General features: G+C 36.1%; 2 protein-coding genes across 2 annotated transcripts; one reads left to right on the plus strand and one right to left on the minus strand.

Annotated features, from left to right (window-relative positions):
* The first annotated feature begins 8,465 nt into the window (after window positions 1–8,465).
* On the plus strand, window positions 8,466–11,862 carry LOC113275861 (muscle M-line assembly protein unc-89-like). Its single transcript, XM_026525430.1, has 3 exons — window positions 8,466–8,642; window positions 9,116–9,186; window positions 10,050–11,862. Exon 3 carries the CDS (start codon window positions 10,087–10,089, stop codon window positions 11,014–11,016), a length of 930 nt encoding a protein of 309 aa, XP_026381215.1. The 5' UTR covers window positions 8,466–8,642; window positions 9,116–9,186; window positions 10,050–10,086; the 3' UTR covers window positions 11,017–11,862.
* Window positions 11,863–12,287: 425 nt separating this feature from the next.
* LOC113275860 (transcription factor PIF7-like) lies at window positions 12,288–14,500 on the minus strand. Its single transcript, XM_026525429.1, has 6 exons — window positions 14,340–14,500; window positions 13,692–14,190; window positions 13,472–13,579; window positions 13,299–13,364; window positions 12,828–13,211; window positions 12,288–12,688 (listed from the first exon to the last, which is right to left on the minus strand). Coding segments are annotated over exons 1-6 (1,242 nt in total). The 5' UTR covers window positions 14,342–14,500; the 3' UTR covers window positions 12,288–12,505.
* Between the last annotated feature and the right edge of the window lie 708 nt (window positions 14,501–15,208).

The following is a 15,208-nucleotide window of genomic DNA, read 5'->3' on the forward strand; positions in this document are numbered from 1 at the left end:
ACTAGAGTTCTAGGGGTATATTTTTAAACTTATTAAGACTTTTGTGAGACGGCTAATATGAAGTTTTCATTCTAATTTAGATTTTGACCAGCTAGTGTCAGTATATAGTCCTATATTCTACCAAATATAGGGTTTATGATTACTTGCATGAACTTATAACAGAAGAAAATAATTTTCAAATAGACAAGGATTATTGTAATCACCTAGATACAAGTTTTATAACTACCAAAGAAGAATATAGCTTACACGTCCTTTACGATCCCTAAGTAAAGTCTTCAAAGTCTCACTCTTGTTCGTGGAGAACAAAAGTAGTGGAAAACAACCTTATGCATAACACAATTTTCCAATGGATGGCTTGTGTATCTATATGAATCCCCCTTATATAGTGAATGACTAAGGCAATGTTGCTTGAATTCTAAGAAAGTTCGTGAACTAGTTTTCTTATCCAAACCTTTTCCTTACATTGAGAGTCTTTCTTAGGTTGCACAATTTTATCACAGAGAATTAAATATTTAATTAATAGCATAAATTATATTTTTGTAATTGTCTCTTAATAAAATAAAATAAATTACAGCTTAGCTCATGAAGGAGTAAAAAACATCACACACTTTACAAACTTGCCAAATATGTCATAACTTGTATAGGGAAGAGTAGTTATCTTTCATAGAAGAGGAAACATAAAAAACTTGATTAAAAGAGGCATAAAGTAACATTTTTGGGGTTTAGTCCGCGATCTGTCGCTGAAAGTTCGAGTATTGTTTCCGACTCATGAAATCACATATATATACACTTTCAGCTTTAATAAACCGCTCATAACTTATTCGTTATACAACAATATTGAACGATTCTTGGCGCGTTAAATTCTTATTTTCACTAAGGTCAAAGGTCATTATCACTAAATTCTTAGGATTAAATGTCCTCGGTTGTATACACAAATGTATATTTACCTCCATAAGAATTTTTACAAAGAGTGAGGACTTTGTTTCGATAGACAGGAGTTCCCAAATAAATCATTCTTCAGATACCTTTGTTGATAAAGTCTTTCTTGATGTCTTTGTTGTCCTTCAATCTTCATTCTTTAAAGGTCATTTGGTGAATTGTGATACTCAACTACCATGTTTTAATCCTATTCCGAGACTGGCATCACTAAACTATAAATCAAGATATAGTTTTATACAATTAACATTCATAACAATCTTTACATACCAAAACTTGTGAGTATCGCAGAGTGATGCTCTAAAAAATACAATAATGATGCCGTGACTACTGACTGGAGTAACATCTAGAGGATGGACACTTCTCCGGCTATAAAACTCACTCTTTTGAAGTATGCTCACTGTGTTCTCCTCATAAATGCAAAAACAACTACTATTTTACACTATATTGACATATGTGTAAGTGTGGGGAGGAAAACTTGACTTATCTTTTCACAGAATGCCCTTTTGCTAACTCTGTATAGCAAAAAATGCTAGGGAAGAACAATAAAGAATTTTCCGGCATCACTATCTTTCAGGATTAGTTTAATTCCTAGCTCGATCCTACTAGGGGAGAAGGCATACAAATAAGATCTATGCTACTGCCTGTTGGTTTATCTGGAAATCTAGATGTGATCACATTTTTAATACCTTTGCTATGAATCTTATCCAAACTGCTAAGGATATGAAACAACATCTCTGCTCCAATAATAGTATACGTAACATACATGATCGTATCCCAAACAATGTTCATTATCGTAGTGATGATATGGTTGTAAATTGCATGGTTATCTATACAATGTCTAGAGGGTCTCTTGGGATCGTCATCGAGATTTGCATCATCCAAGACCCCGTAAATCTCTTATTTTATATTCCTCTAAATGCTACTGATTTTGTAGGTAATCGCATTTGAAATTGTGGGACCCCGGGATACTATGAAATAGATGGATCAATAGGGGGAGAAAATCCAACTTTTAGATGGGACAAAAAATGCAACACACCAATATTGAAGTAGAAGCTGAAGAAATGGTCACCATACCTTTTATCATGTTCACCTTTCTACAAGAATGCACTACAAGAATGCATGCCTCTTATATGATTATAGAACTATACCTTTTATCATGCCACGTACCAAAGGGAAACAGAGGAGCCTGAAAATCACATTCTTGTTTCTTTTGTCTTTATAAACCTTAATTAGAGTTATTCATAGAACTCAAAAGTTTTAATCTTCTAAATTTGCGTTGGCATGTAAAAGCTATGCTCTTACTCTTAATATGAGCTATCACGATGACGCGATGCCTGGTGCTGGCATAAATATTTAGTTAGTTGATGACATTAGATAAGAAGATTACATTGAAAAATAAGAAGATTACATTAGATCAAACATAGTTGAGTACTGGATTGAAGATAAAAAGATCTATAAATGGCAACATCATAAATAGATCTTCATTCAAATTACAAACAAGAAAGTTTCAGGATTGGGTATTGAAAAATGCGAAATGACTAACGGCCTTGAAATCCAACATGGAATCATAAACTTTATATACCGTTATGACATTAGAGAATTCACCGATGTCGATTTCGATTTACTCTATAGGTGTTATTAAATATTATTAAGTATTGTTCGTTTCTTAATCAATAATGATCATACTTCAACTTGAAAATAAAACCCTCGAATTTCCAAGGTAATGTAAACATCCCTTTATAAAAAATGAACATCTTATTTTGGTGATGGTTGTCTAGAAGGATATTTCTTTTTCTTACTTTTTTTTTTGAAGCAGGAAGTAATTGGATTTATGAAAGATCGGTTACATAAACGGGTTCTATCCTTTACATGTTGAGATCTGATCTCTATAGGGATAGAACTAGACCAAGAGTGACTTAAAAATCTTCAACCCTAGCTATCCTGGACAGAATGTCCGCAGTTTTATTCTTCTCTTTTGGAATGTAATCGTATTTCCAAGAGTTATTACAACTGAAAAAACTTTGAATATCTTTAATCATGTTAAGAAGACGCCAATCTATAGGAGAGTTCTTAACTACCGCATCTACCACTGTTTTTGCGTCAAGCTCGAATTGCACCTTCCTTAACTTTAATGCCTGCGCCCAGTTCACATCTTCCCACAAACCCATGCATTCAGCCTGCTCCGCACTCCTCACATATGTTATATGAATACATTTTGCTGCTTGTTGCTAACCTGCACAATTACGAATTGAAAAGGCGAGGGTACCCAAATATACCTCAAGCTATAACTTTTCCTATCTATAAGTCCTTTCTCCGAAAGTGATTGTCTATGGAGTGAGTTGAGACAATACAACTAATCGGTTCACACTTCGTGTGATCGTCTATGAATACGAGACCGAGACAATACAACAACGAAGTATGTTTACTTGATAAAAAGGTTCGGACTTAACCAAACATAATAAGATTGCTTATCAAGTAAATAGGAATTAAAGTTTGTGTAATTTACTTTAATTATAATAAAACAATTATAATGCGGAAATATAAAGTAAATGACACAACAAGATTTTGTTAACGAGGAAACCGCAAATGCAGAAAAACCCTGGGACCTTGTCCAGAATTGAATACTCTCATGATTAACCCGCTACACAAAATTAAACCAACTTCGTATAGTTGAGACCAATCAACTAAACCTATAGTTCACCTAGTTCCGTCTATATTCCCACGCCTCCAACTTATGAATAAGTCACGTACTTGGAACAATTCCTTTGGTTCGTATTCCAAACAGTAAAGGAACAACAAATATGTTTGGTATCAAATCTCTTGAACCAGGTGATATGAGTCGGACAAAGGCTCTTCTGTTTATCTTAACATAAACTCCTTCGTCAGGTCCTTAGATCTATCTTATGTTCAATTACCGAAGCAATCGTTAAGATTTTGCAATCAACACTCTTAATCCAAAGAATTGTGTTGATGCCGATCTACTCAACTAATCAATAGAAATCTATCACAAAGATAAAACCGATTATAGTTGGATCCTCCTTTTACCGAAACAAGTATTGTGCACACCAAAGATTATGAACCCCAAATCAGAAATCTTCAAACTCTTCTTTGTCTTCAAGTCTTCTTAGATCTTCAATAAATACCTGCACACAACAACTTGAATCTCTTGTGATCAATCACGCATAGAACGGAGTCTGTTAACAATGGATTATCACAAGATCGTCTTTAGAACTAACAACAGTCTAAAGATCCCTGTCGAAACTTCGATCTAGTTTGGATGAATATTATATCAGAAAAAAAGATTCTCAAGCATAAACAAACTAGGTGAAATCAAAGTTCAACCACCGTTAGTCAATCAAATCAATCGAAAACACAAGATAAACCGTAATTATCTAGTTTCCCACCAACGGTACTCGTAAATCTTCTCAATCCCAGAGAAGACTTTAAATTGAGCGGCCGTAAGAGATTTCGCCTAATTAGGTTACTCTCCTCTCCGAATAGGCGGCTTCACCAGTAACAACACAACCGAGGAAGTTTGTTGTCACGAAGGATTAGTTTGCTAAAAATGCAAACTTCAAGTATTTATAGACAAGGAAGTTTGGACACCAAGGAATTTCCAAAACCGAAAATATTCTCAAAGATATTCAATATATTCCAAATTCGGTTTCCATAATTCCTGGAAATACCCTGTCCAAAATAATGACCGAAAGTCTCTTTGGAAAATCTCAACTAGTAAATGCACATTACTAATTCTCATTTTCCTAAAATAAAATTAACAACCTTAATTAAAAGATTCTTAACTTATTTATATTTCGATCCTGGGATTTTGTTCCTGTATCTACTAAGGAATAACTTTGAACAATAAAGGATAAACATTACTGTATGTGTTCAAAGTATGCCGACATCCTTACTTTGTAAGTCATATTTCATATTTACAACCTTGAAACCTATTTGCCACACTTCCAAACAAGTTTAGAATTAGTTCATCTGACTATCAAGAACTATGCGATTGATTAAGAAACACTCAATCACAAATCATGGGTTTAACGGTTCTACCAAAACAAGTTTCGGTTCTACCTCCATGTGAGTATTGTGCATAGTCACACTAGCTTTCCAAAATTCGGTTGACTAGGTACTAGGATAGGTTCCTCACATATATATGGTCTCTAACTCATATGTGCTGAACATGTCCATAGGATCAGTTCCCCTTTTCCTAAAAACGTGTTGCACATGTCCACAGGATCGGTTCCCCTTTCTGCTACAAACTTGTTGCACCTCATACAAGGATCGATTCCCCTTTGTGATGTGTTGCACCTCTTCATATGATCGGTCCCCCTATACCCAGATTCATTTCAAAAAATCACAAACTCGATCATACCATCTCAGGTGATTACTTAAGATCGATTTCACTAATAAAATTTATACCAATACATAAGTCAGGCCTTTGTGAATAGTTTTACCAAGAACACAAACAAGTCGTGAGCGGTTATACTAAATCACACATATTGGATGTTCACAAGATATGCAATGAATAACAACCCCAATAACGCCTGGCGATTTCCTTTTCGATTCATAAACAAGTTTATGAACTTACTTCTTTAAAACATATGTAAAACATTGTTTCCTAGGATGAAATCCTCACCTCATACCCATACATAATCACGATAGCATTTAAACGATTATGTCGATGTCTTATCTACAAAGTTTAATGGTTAAGCAATAAACTTCATATTGTATTCCTTAATACTATGTCTATCTAGAGTGTTCATGCTTCGCAGTTTCGTTTTCAATATGCACGACTTGAAAGATACGTTAGGGAACGAAACAATTCAAGTCAAATATCACTAACCTCAAGTGGAAGGATGATGTTGTCATTGTAGCTTCTTACTTCTTCACTTCTTCAAGTCTTCGCAATACTTGTAATGTCTCATATCCTAATACTAACCTATACGAAGTTGACTCTAGTACATAATCAAACGAATCTTAAAATGAGTTTTGATTCACTAAAATATGACAACCAAACTTGACATACCAATGCTTGGTGGGTTCAACCGAGATATGCTCTAACACGAATAATTAGTCCTATTCCTCTTGAATTATTTAAATATGAACCATCACAGTTAATAGTCACAGAACCATATGGAGGAGGATTCCAATGAAGGTTTCTACGACAGACTCTAAGACCATGGGACACAGATTTGTTACAGTTGGAGAGATGATCTTCAATATAACTTCTGCATTTTTTGATAATATTTTCTGGCTGCGGGATTGTGTTGTTGAAGACTTTATCACACCTATTTGACCATAAACACCAGGCAGTGATGGCCTTTTTACACAACTCCTCATAGGAGATCTTTTTCTCATGAAAATCATCAAACCAAGAACAAGTCCAATCTGAGAAATTCATTGTACTACTTGTAGACCAACCAGATATGGCAAATCAAACCATTCTGGGAAGATTGCAGTCTCGCAAAACATGAGCTGAAGTTTCTTGAGAAGAATCACAGAAAGGAAAAATATCTACTACTCCTGGCATCTTTCTACTTAGAGTATTTTCTTGTTGAAAGTAGATCTGATGTTCCCTTCCATAAAAAGTGTCTAATTCTTGGTAGAAGTGGAAGTTTCCACAGAGTTTTATAAATATTCACCATTCTGGAACTAACGGTGTTGGTACCATTCTGATCTTCTAACATCTTTCGATAAGAATATTTCACAGAGAAAGATATGTTTCTCTCTAATAGCCAAATCAATCACAGAGAAATATGAATCGAGATTTTAATGATATGGTTTATCACCACATCCTCAAAAAGTTCTCGCAGAGTATTTAAATTCCAGGACAAAGAGTCTGTAGTAAAAAGTTGATGAACATATTTGAATTGTTGGTGTGAGGAGCAACCTTGTCTAGGAATGGGAGTACCCGAAAGTTTTTTAATCCATCTATGTTTCCATAGAAGAATATTTTTTCCATTGCCTACGTACCAGCAGTTATGCTTGAGAACAAAATTTAACTCTGAGCTGGTACTTATCCAGGACCAAGTGGTATTTGACTTGTTCTTCAAGTTAAACAAGTCATTATCTGGATAATATTTTGCTTGTTAGAGACCTGGTCATCATCGAGTCTGAATCTGAACATATTTTCCAAGCTGATTTTGATAATAAAGCTCTGTTGAGAACTTGTAAATCTCTAAACCCTAACCCACCTTCTTCCTTGGGTTTTTGTGTTCTTTTCCAGGAGATAACATGATTTCCCCTGCATGAATCTTTATTTCTCCAGTATTTTTGTTGTGAAGAATCCATCTTGTTGATAGTAGAGTCAGGAAGCTTGAAACTCGTCATATGATGTATAGGTATGGCACTGGAGACATTCCTAACCAGTACTGATCTACCTGCTTCTGAGATATTAGTGCTACTCCATTTAGCAAATCTATGGCTCATCTTGTCCGAGAGAGAAGCGAACGGAATCTTTTTATTTCTACCCACAAAAAACGGCATCCCTAAATATTTTTCATCTGAGATACTTAAATATCTAACTTGGAGAATGCCACTTATATCTTAACAGGTATCTGGAACAATATTGGAACTGAAGTAGACTGCTGATTTTGAAAAATTGATCAGTTATCCTGAACATTGTGAGAATTGAGCAATAACAACAAGAAGTTTGTTAACCTGAGATTCATTGGCTTTGCAGAACAATAAACAATCATCTGCGAAAAGCAAATGGTTTATTTTTGGTGGAGATCGAGAGATTTTCATATCAGTTAATTGTCCAGAGCGCTCGCAGTGTGCTAAGTATCTTGAAAAGGATTCCATGGCTAGTATGAATAAGTATGGTGACAATGGGTCACCTTGACGAATGCCACGAGTTGGTTTAAAGCTTGAGGTTGGAGAGCCATTGAGCATGATTTCAATGTCAGTTGTAGAGACGCACTGCGAGATTAGTTGTCTGAATTTCTCCGAGAAACCAAAATGCTTGATAATGTCTAGTAAAAAGCTCCATTCAAGTCTATCGAACGCTTTTGTTTATTTTCAAATTTTCTTAGGTAAATACCTTTCGTTTAATCTTGTATGTGGTTTTTTATTCCAAATACAGATTAATCACTATTGCCGTTATAATCACACGAACATTTAAAATACATTCGAGAAGCATACATATAGAAATTAAATTTGAATTCTTGAAAGCGCGGGGCTGGTGAAATCAAATCCAGAATTTATTGTCCATTAATACATTTAAAACACACTCCTACGAGATAATGTATATCAAAAATTACCTTACGTTTGACTAAATGTACAATGGATATGGTCCAAAATATAAATTTAGAAAAAAACAGTCGATGGTTTATGTGAAAAAACAACTCAAAATTATCTGTAAGTGCCAAATTTAACCAAAAAAATATTCAAAATTCTTCATTCAAAATTTGTTGAGTTTTATTTTAAGGAATAGTCCTTTAAATAAACATTTATTCACTTCACCCAAATATTGTTCTGTTGTTTGTTTTTCCTTCTTCCTAGGTCACCCATACTGTGTGGGACCTCTTTTTTCACGCTCTTTCTCTTCCGGTTTCTAAAGAAAACGTAAAATCTCTCTGTTAAACACCAGATACCCCCACCATTGTTGATTTCTTACAAAGGGCTGCTTCATTGATTCTTATAGAGAAACCCCAGATAGCGGTTTTGGTTTTTCTTCAGTTTAAAGAATTCTAAAGGTATGGTCTCTCGCGTTTCTGTTTTTCTTTATTAACAGGGTGTTAGTCCTCAAGGGAGTTGGGGGAGTTGGGTGTAGTTGTGTTTTTTCCCGTTAGTCTCTCAAAATCCCCGTTAGTCGTGGGAGAGTTTAGAAGAGTCTCCCAAACTCCCTAAAAAACCCGGCTAGTCGTGGGGGAGTTTGAAAGAAACTCTTAAACTCCCTGTTAGTGGTAAAAATTAGATTGATAGAAACTCTTAAACTCCCTGTTAGTGATAAAAATTAGATTGATAGGGAGTTTTTTTTTTTTTTTGGAGTTCTGGGAAGTTCTAGGGAGTTTTTTTGTTATGCGTTTTTCTTTTTCTTTGCCTATGTTATTTAGAATTGCAGGAAGTTAGAATTTTTTCTGAAAAGAGAAGATTTTTACAAGCTGACATTGATTCTTAGTTTCTTACCATGAGTTTTTTTTTTTTAAAAAAAAAAATTTCTTTTCAGGTTTTTGAGGGGGTGATTTATTGTAATGTCTTGACATATATCTTTGGTTGCTAATTGGACTTCCAGAGAAGGTACGTACTTGTTCTAATTATGTTTAGAACATAATAATACCTTCCACAGAAGTTTTATGGGTGTGATTTTTGGAACCATAATTTTGAATCTATTTGCTGTTACATAGGAAATTATAAGTTTGTTTGTTGTGAAAATAAGGAATTGTTTAGATTCTTTTATGAATCCTTTGATTGTGTCTCTACCTTGAATTAATGGAAACAGCTTTGTCGGTGTAATTGATCATTAAACCCACTTTTGGTACCACATTGTGAGAATAGCTGGGTTGCACAAATACTGGTATGGCCGTATGGGTGTCTGATACCGAATTACCGATACGCTTTTGAGAATTCAATACTGACATTTCAGAAAATAGCATCTCCAAATGTTAAAGTTGAGCACGCTTGTTGGTTTCTTTTTGAATAATGTATGGTGATTTGGCTTATACGCATTGGGATGAATAGAGGCATGTTTTCCTCAGTATTTGTTTAATCATTCATTGGAGAACCTACATTCTGTTTTTGTGTGGTTTTGAATGAATAAATCTAATTTTTCTGAGGGGCGTTGTTTATTTAGTACACTTCTTGGAAATTTTTGTCTCTGTCTAGATTGTTTTAGATAAATCCATCATTATGAATTCTTTCATCAATCAAACGTAGGTAATTACAATACTCAACTTCGGGTAATGTATTCTTTTGCTTCTATGTAGATAAATCCATCATTGGTTGCCTCTATTAAAATGCAGTATTCCTTTGCTTTTATACAGATAAACCCATCATTGTTTGCCTCTATCAATATTCTTTTGCTTACGGATGATATATATATTTAGTATTTACCTGGTTAAGAACTTAAATGGTATCTTTCTTAATCAAACACTTCGCTGCAGGATTGTGGTTTCTCTGCTTTGGTTCGATATAGCATCAATGTCTCAGTTGATTGTTGGGATCCCGGTGACGCACATAAGTCCAGTGCGCTCAGTATCTCCGGTGATTAGAGAGACTACACAATCGAGAGATTGTAATATAAGGAGGAATTCGGTAGGAGGAAGGTCAAGTACTTCAAACAGCAAGGAAAGAGTTACTCCCATTTATCACAGAGCTTCTACTAGTTCTTGCCATGATCTGTGCAAGTATGGAAAGACACCAGAGTCCCAAACAAAGGGAAAACAGTCGATAGTGAGACGGTCTGCGAAAGCAGCATTATCTGAAGTTGAACCAGTGGCAAAACATGAAACTTCAATAGAAGAGAGGAAGAAGAGATCGGTGGTAAAGCCAAAGCCTACTTCCCCTGAGGTAAAAACCATAACTGAGGTACCATCACCCAATTCTATCAAGCGTGAATGCAAGTGCGTCACTCGAGAGGTTTCATCACCATTAAAGAAAATAGATGTTAAACCAAGATTCTTGGTTGGGAAGGTCGCATCACCTCCCAAGGCAGTTTCTTCGCCTAATGCTTCATCACCTTCTAAGAAGATAGTTGCTCCTGCAAAACCTGCAATTTCTTTGAAGCAGAATGTCATGAAAACGAGATTATCATCATCACCACTGAGTTCTCTTCAAAGTTTAAGCAGTGGAAGAAATGCTAAGGTTGTGGGTGTCAACAACACTGTGAGAACTAAAATAGTTGAAAAGAAGTCACTTCGGTCTCCAAGATGTTCATTATCCCCCAAACCTTCTGTCCCTAGATTTGCTACCTCAAATACAAATAAGTCCAAGGCACCCCCAAGTTCTTTGAAGAGCCAAAGTAACGTTAGAAATGTTGAATTGAATGAACCGAAGACTGAGAAATTGAGGGAGAAAAGAAAACCTTGTATGTCATCGAGCCCAAACCTGAGAAGAAAAGATTGTCGCTGACTATAGACGTAAGTCCCACAAGTCGATCATCAGAAGAAGCTTCGTCATCTTCAACTCCGATCGAAAAACGAATTCTGCCATCTCCATTATTGTCGTCAACAACCACAGAATCCTCTCAATCATCGTGTACAAATGAGGAAGAACAAAATGGGTATGAATCTACACCTACTAAGGAAATTGAACCTGTCTTTCAAGACAAAGAAGTTGAAAATGGGAAAAAGAGCGAGAAAACAAAGGCTCCCAAGGTTACTTCACTTGAAAATACAGATTTGACTGTCAAGCAAAACTTTAAGAGAGGAAAGGTGGTTAATCTTCGAGCCGAAGAAAATCGTGCAAGAAAACTCAAGTTCAGGCAAAGAAAAGGTTTAGGTGATAATGATCAGAAGGGGAATAATGAAGTTGAGAAGAAAAGCTTTAGAAAGGTAAACGAAGTGGCGGTTAATGAAGATGAGAATGAAGCAGAATCAGAGAAAGTTGTTCCGAGGCACAAAGATAATGAAGGGAAGAAAGAGGAACAGGTTCTAATTAATAATGTTATAGAAGCGACTGCAAGTAAGCTGGTTGAGACCAGAAAGAGCAAGGTGAAAGCTTTGGTGGGTGCTTTCGAAACTGTAATCTCTCTCCATGAAACAAAATCTTCTTCTGCTACTACTGAATGATGAGGTTCCAAATATAAGGTGTTCATTTTTTTCTTCTATACTAGTATTGTTTTTTCTATTTATACAAACAGGTTTTATAAAAGCAAATTCAAAGAAAACCCCTAGTATGAGGTTTCATAAGGGTGGTGCTATTTGAATGTAATTTTATTCAGACTTGTGAAATTATAGATTTGTACATTATCAGGGATGTTTGGAATTTAAGTTCAGGAATAGGAATGTTTTCATGTTAGAAAATATGAAGTTATCTTGGTAAGAAACCTCTAAACACCGAAAATGAGGGAACAACAGTGAAAAACAAATCTACCTCATGGTCCTCATCAGTTATTCCAAGGATTTGTCAAATTTCGCCATGATTGATTAGAGACTTGCAAGTTGCACCCCCGCAGCCGGATCGAATCTGAATTAGACGTGACCAGGGAACGTCTCCTTCAGGAGTTGAATAGAGAGGTACAACGACATCCTAGCTACTACTCAACACCCAATTGAAGAAGGAATAGCGATCTGTGAGTTGATCCCAGGACAGAAAAGTCTAAATGATTGAGTGATGCTCCCCAGCAACAACGTGAGATATTTGGCGGAGGGATCGACATGATCCATAAAATACGATTCACATTGATGATGATACTCATTTTCGGATTGGAATTATCGGTGAGGGATACAAGTAGCCTGCCTGGCTAAAATGGTAGTAATATATAATGGTCCCAACTCCAAAAGATGCATACAATATTTAGCCAGCTGGACTGTCATGGAGTTGATAAGATCCGGAACAAATTATTCACAACATTACAAAGGATTTTATTTATTAGTTAATAATACAAAAATGCTCGTGATTAATCATGAGGTTGTACATTGTTTGATTGGTAGGTACAAATAGTATCAATCATTGCGTCGTGCATGGTTTGCTTGGGAGGTACTAGTAGCTTACTATTGCCTTGTGCCGCCATATTCTCGTGGTGATATAATTGTTGCCTGTACACTGCTCCCATCTTATTGTATAGATCCATATTCATCGACTGAAATTTATATAACACATAAAAAGATAATTAAGATCTTGATTTTTATACAAGTATAAGAGAAGAACATTATGTGTTCACATGGAGTCGTTAAATAAAAAGATTAATATCGTGGATTATCAACGAAGATTTAAATTACCTGCGCTAGAAACGAGTAATAAGGTTCGACCGGCATAGCATTGGGAATGTGATGGTGATCTGAACTTGCAGATAGTGGGGGTGCTTGCATCATCGGATGCATTAAGAAAGGAGGCTGAGGCGGAATTTGTGCATTACTGGGGGTGGCACAAGCAACAGCTGGGTTCACTCCCATTCCGAGTCCCATGCCCATACTTGCTGCTAAAAGAGACATCTGAAGTTGATGCTGCTGCTGTTGTTGTTGTTGTAGAGCCAAAGGCATCATCATCTGTGGGTGCATTGCCATAGTTGTGGTTCTGTTGTTTATACTCATCATGTCATGAATTTGTGCTTGAAGTCTTTTTAAATACTCAACCACTTCTTCAAGCATCGAAGCTTTATCTGTCTGCACACAAGAATTAGCAATCAAAGTTGAGTATATGAGACCCTAAATGACTAGTGTCACTAGATAATCATACAATACTATTCATACCTTGCTTGAATTTGGAACCAACTTCTGCAGAGCTCTAATCTTCTGATTGATTCTATCTCTACGCCTCTGCACCACCATTAATTCAGTATCAGTAACAATAAAACATTGAAAACGTCGCGGTATATTAAGTTTTGTACAATAGCACATTAAGATGAGTTGCAAATGAGAATTACCCTTTCTGATTGGTTGTGAACTGCAGCAACACGACTACGTCTTGTTGAATTTTGAGACTGGCCTGCTTCAGTTTGGCTTTTAGCCTGTTTTTGATCATCCCGAGTTACCTGCAAGAGGAACAGTACAGTTTTAGTTATTTGAACTAGTTTGAGTTTTATGGCAGCTAACAACAATAGACATCTCCTTTGTCAAAAAAATGCGTCTCATAAGTATACATACCGGTCCGCTAGCGCAAGCAACGTCATCCTCCATGGTTTTGGTGTTCAAGCTGCAGTTTGGGGAGGTAGATGATGTCCATGTTGTCGTCGTAGTTGTTTTAGCATCATGTAAATAGGTCGCACTAGCACATCTACTATGTTCAACTTGAAGATCGTCAATATTAGCAGTCATAGTATTGTGCCTAGTAAGAGTGCATTCCGACTGTGACTGCGACCGTGAGCGTTTTTTTGCGGACTGTTGCACAATCTGTACTTCATCATCACATGCATTCTCCGTCCGGTTTTTCCCACTGGATAGAGTATTTATCGTGGAAATTCGACCGTTTGCAACCATATTTGGGTTTGGGTTGTGACAAGTTGCCTGGTGAACGATCGACTCTAGCGTACCGCTGGCTCGAGCCCATAGTGGTTTTGATGGATCTGATGAAACAGACCCACCTAGCTCATGCATGGATAACTGACCATTTTCCCAGGTCAGCTCTGCAACTTCATAACTAGACCTGTTCCAAGAACAAAAGGAAGAGATTGATTAATATAAGATAAGATAACACAACTCGTTCCAGTGATGAACATATGGATTCAAAATACTGTAACTGAAATACATCTAAAGACAAAGAGAGAATTCCTTTCGTGGTTTTTTCATACGTACATTGAATGAAGAGAGACAGACAACAGATCAGGTTTTCCTTGTTCTAGCTCCTTGGATTTCTTTCTAATTCTAAGTGTGTTGCTCGATCTAACTCTGTTTCTTTCTTGCTTGCTCTAAAACAATGGGGATGGATGTCTCTACTAATAAACAGTTGTAGTAGTATGAGAGATCTGGTATTCTTCTCATTGATGAACAAAATCTTTCTTTTGCAAGTCGCAATCATGAATAGATGTAGACTTGACACAAATCATGTGGTAGCAATAGGACGTGTTACTTTTCATGTAAGTTAAGGGATATTGTATTTTGCTTGGTTCTCTTTCATTCTGGCTCTCTCTCTATCACTGATATTACTCATATTAACTAGTCATTATTTGTTTGTTTCTTTGTTTTCTAATGGGGAATTGTATGCCATCAGGGCATATTATGAATTATGTGGTTCAAGCCTCCTTCCTTTATACGTGCCTACCAAACAGTCAAGTCCCAAATTCAGATGTAGGGGAGCTGCATGGGATTTGCATTGCTCTTAACAAAAGCTGTGGAGCTCAGACTGTGTCGTGTGTTTTCTTGAAAAGTGATTTTCATGCACTAGTGGAAAAAGGTTTTCTTTGTGGTTTTTGATAGAACAACCCTCACTTATGCGTGGTGGAAGAATGTTCAATTTACAAGCTTTAAACATCACAGGAATTGTAATCTAAGCCAAAACGTCCTTCACCGTTGGATTTGTATAGACCTCCATGGACTATGAGGTCCTTCTTCATGTTCACATATATTTTTTTTCTTGTATATTCCCTTGCTTCATTAATATCGAATTACGCGTGAGAAAATACGAGTTAAATGCAAAACTTCATCATGAATCATATAGAGATGTA

This window comes from Papaver somniferum, chromosome 4, assembly GCF_003573695.1.
Source record: "Papaver somniferum cultivar HN1 chromosome 4, ASM357369v1, whole genome shotgun sequence".
NCBI classification, from domain to species: domain Eukaryota; kingdom Viridiplantae; phylum Streptophyta; class Magnoliopsida; order Ranunculales; family Papaveraceae; genus Papaver; species Papaver somniferum.

Excerpts from the sequence above, each read along its gene's own strand:
- LOC113275861 (XM_026525430.1), top strand. The coding sequence starts at position 10,087 with ATGTCTCAGTTGATTGTTGGGATCCCGGTGACGCACATAAGTCCAGTG.
- LOC113275860 (XM_026525429.1), bottom strand. Across the intron at positions 13,212-13,298 it reads TGGTTCCAAATTCAAGCAAG|ACAGATAAAGCTTCGATGCT; the intron begins GTATGAATAGTA and ends TCTTGTGTGCAG. Across the intron at positions 12,689-12,827 it reads ATTACTCGTTTCTAGCGCAG|TCGATGAATATGGATCTATA; the intron begins GTAATTTAAATC and ends TATAAATTTCAG.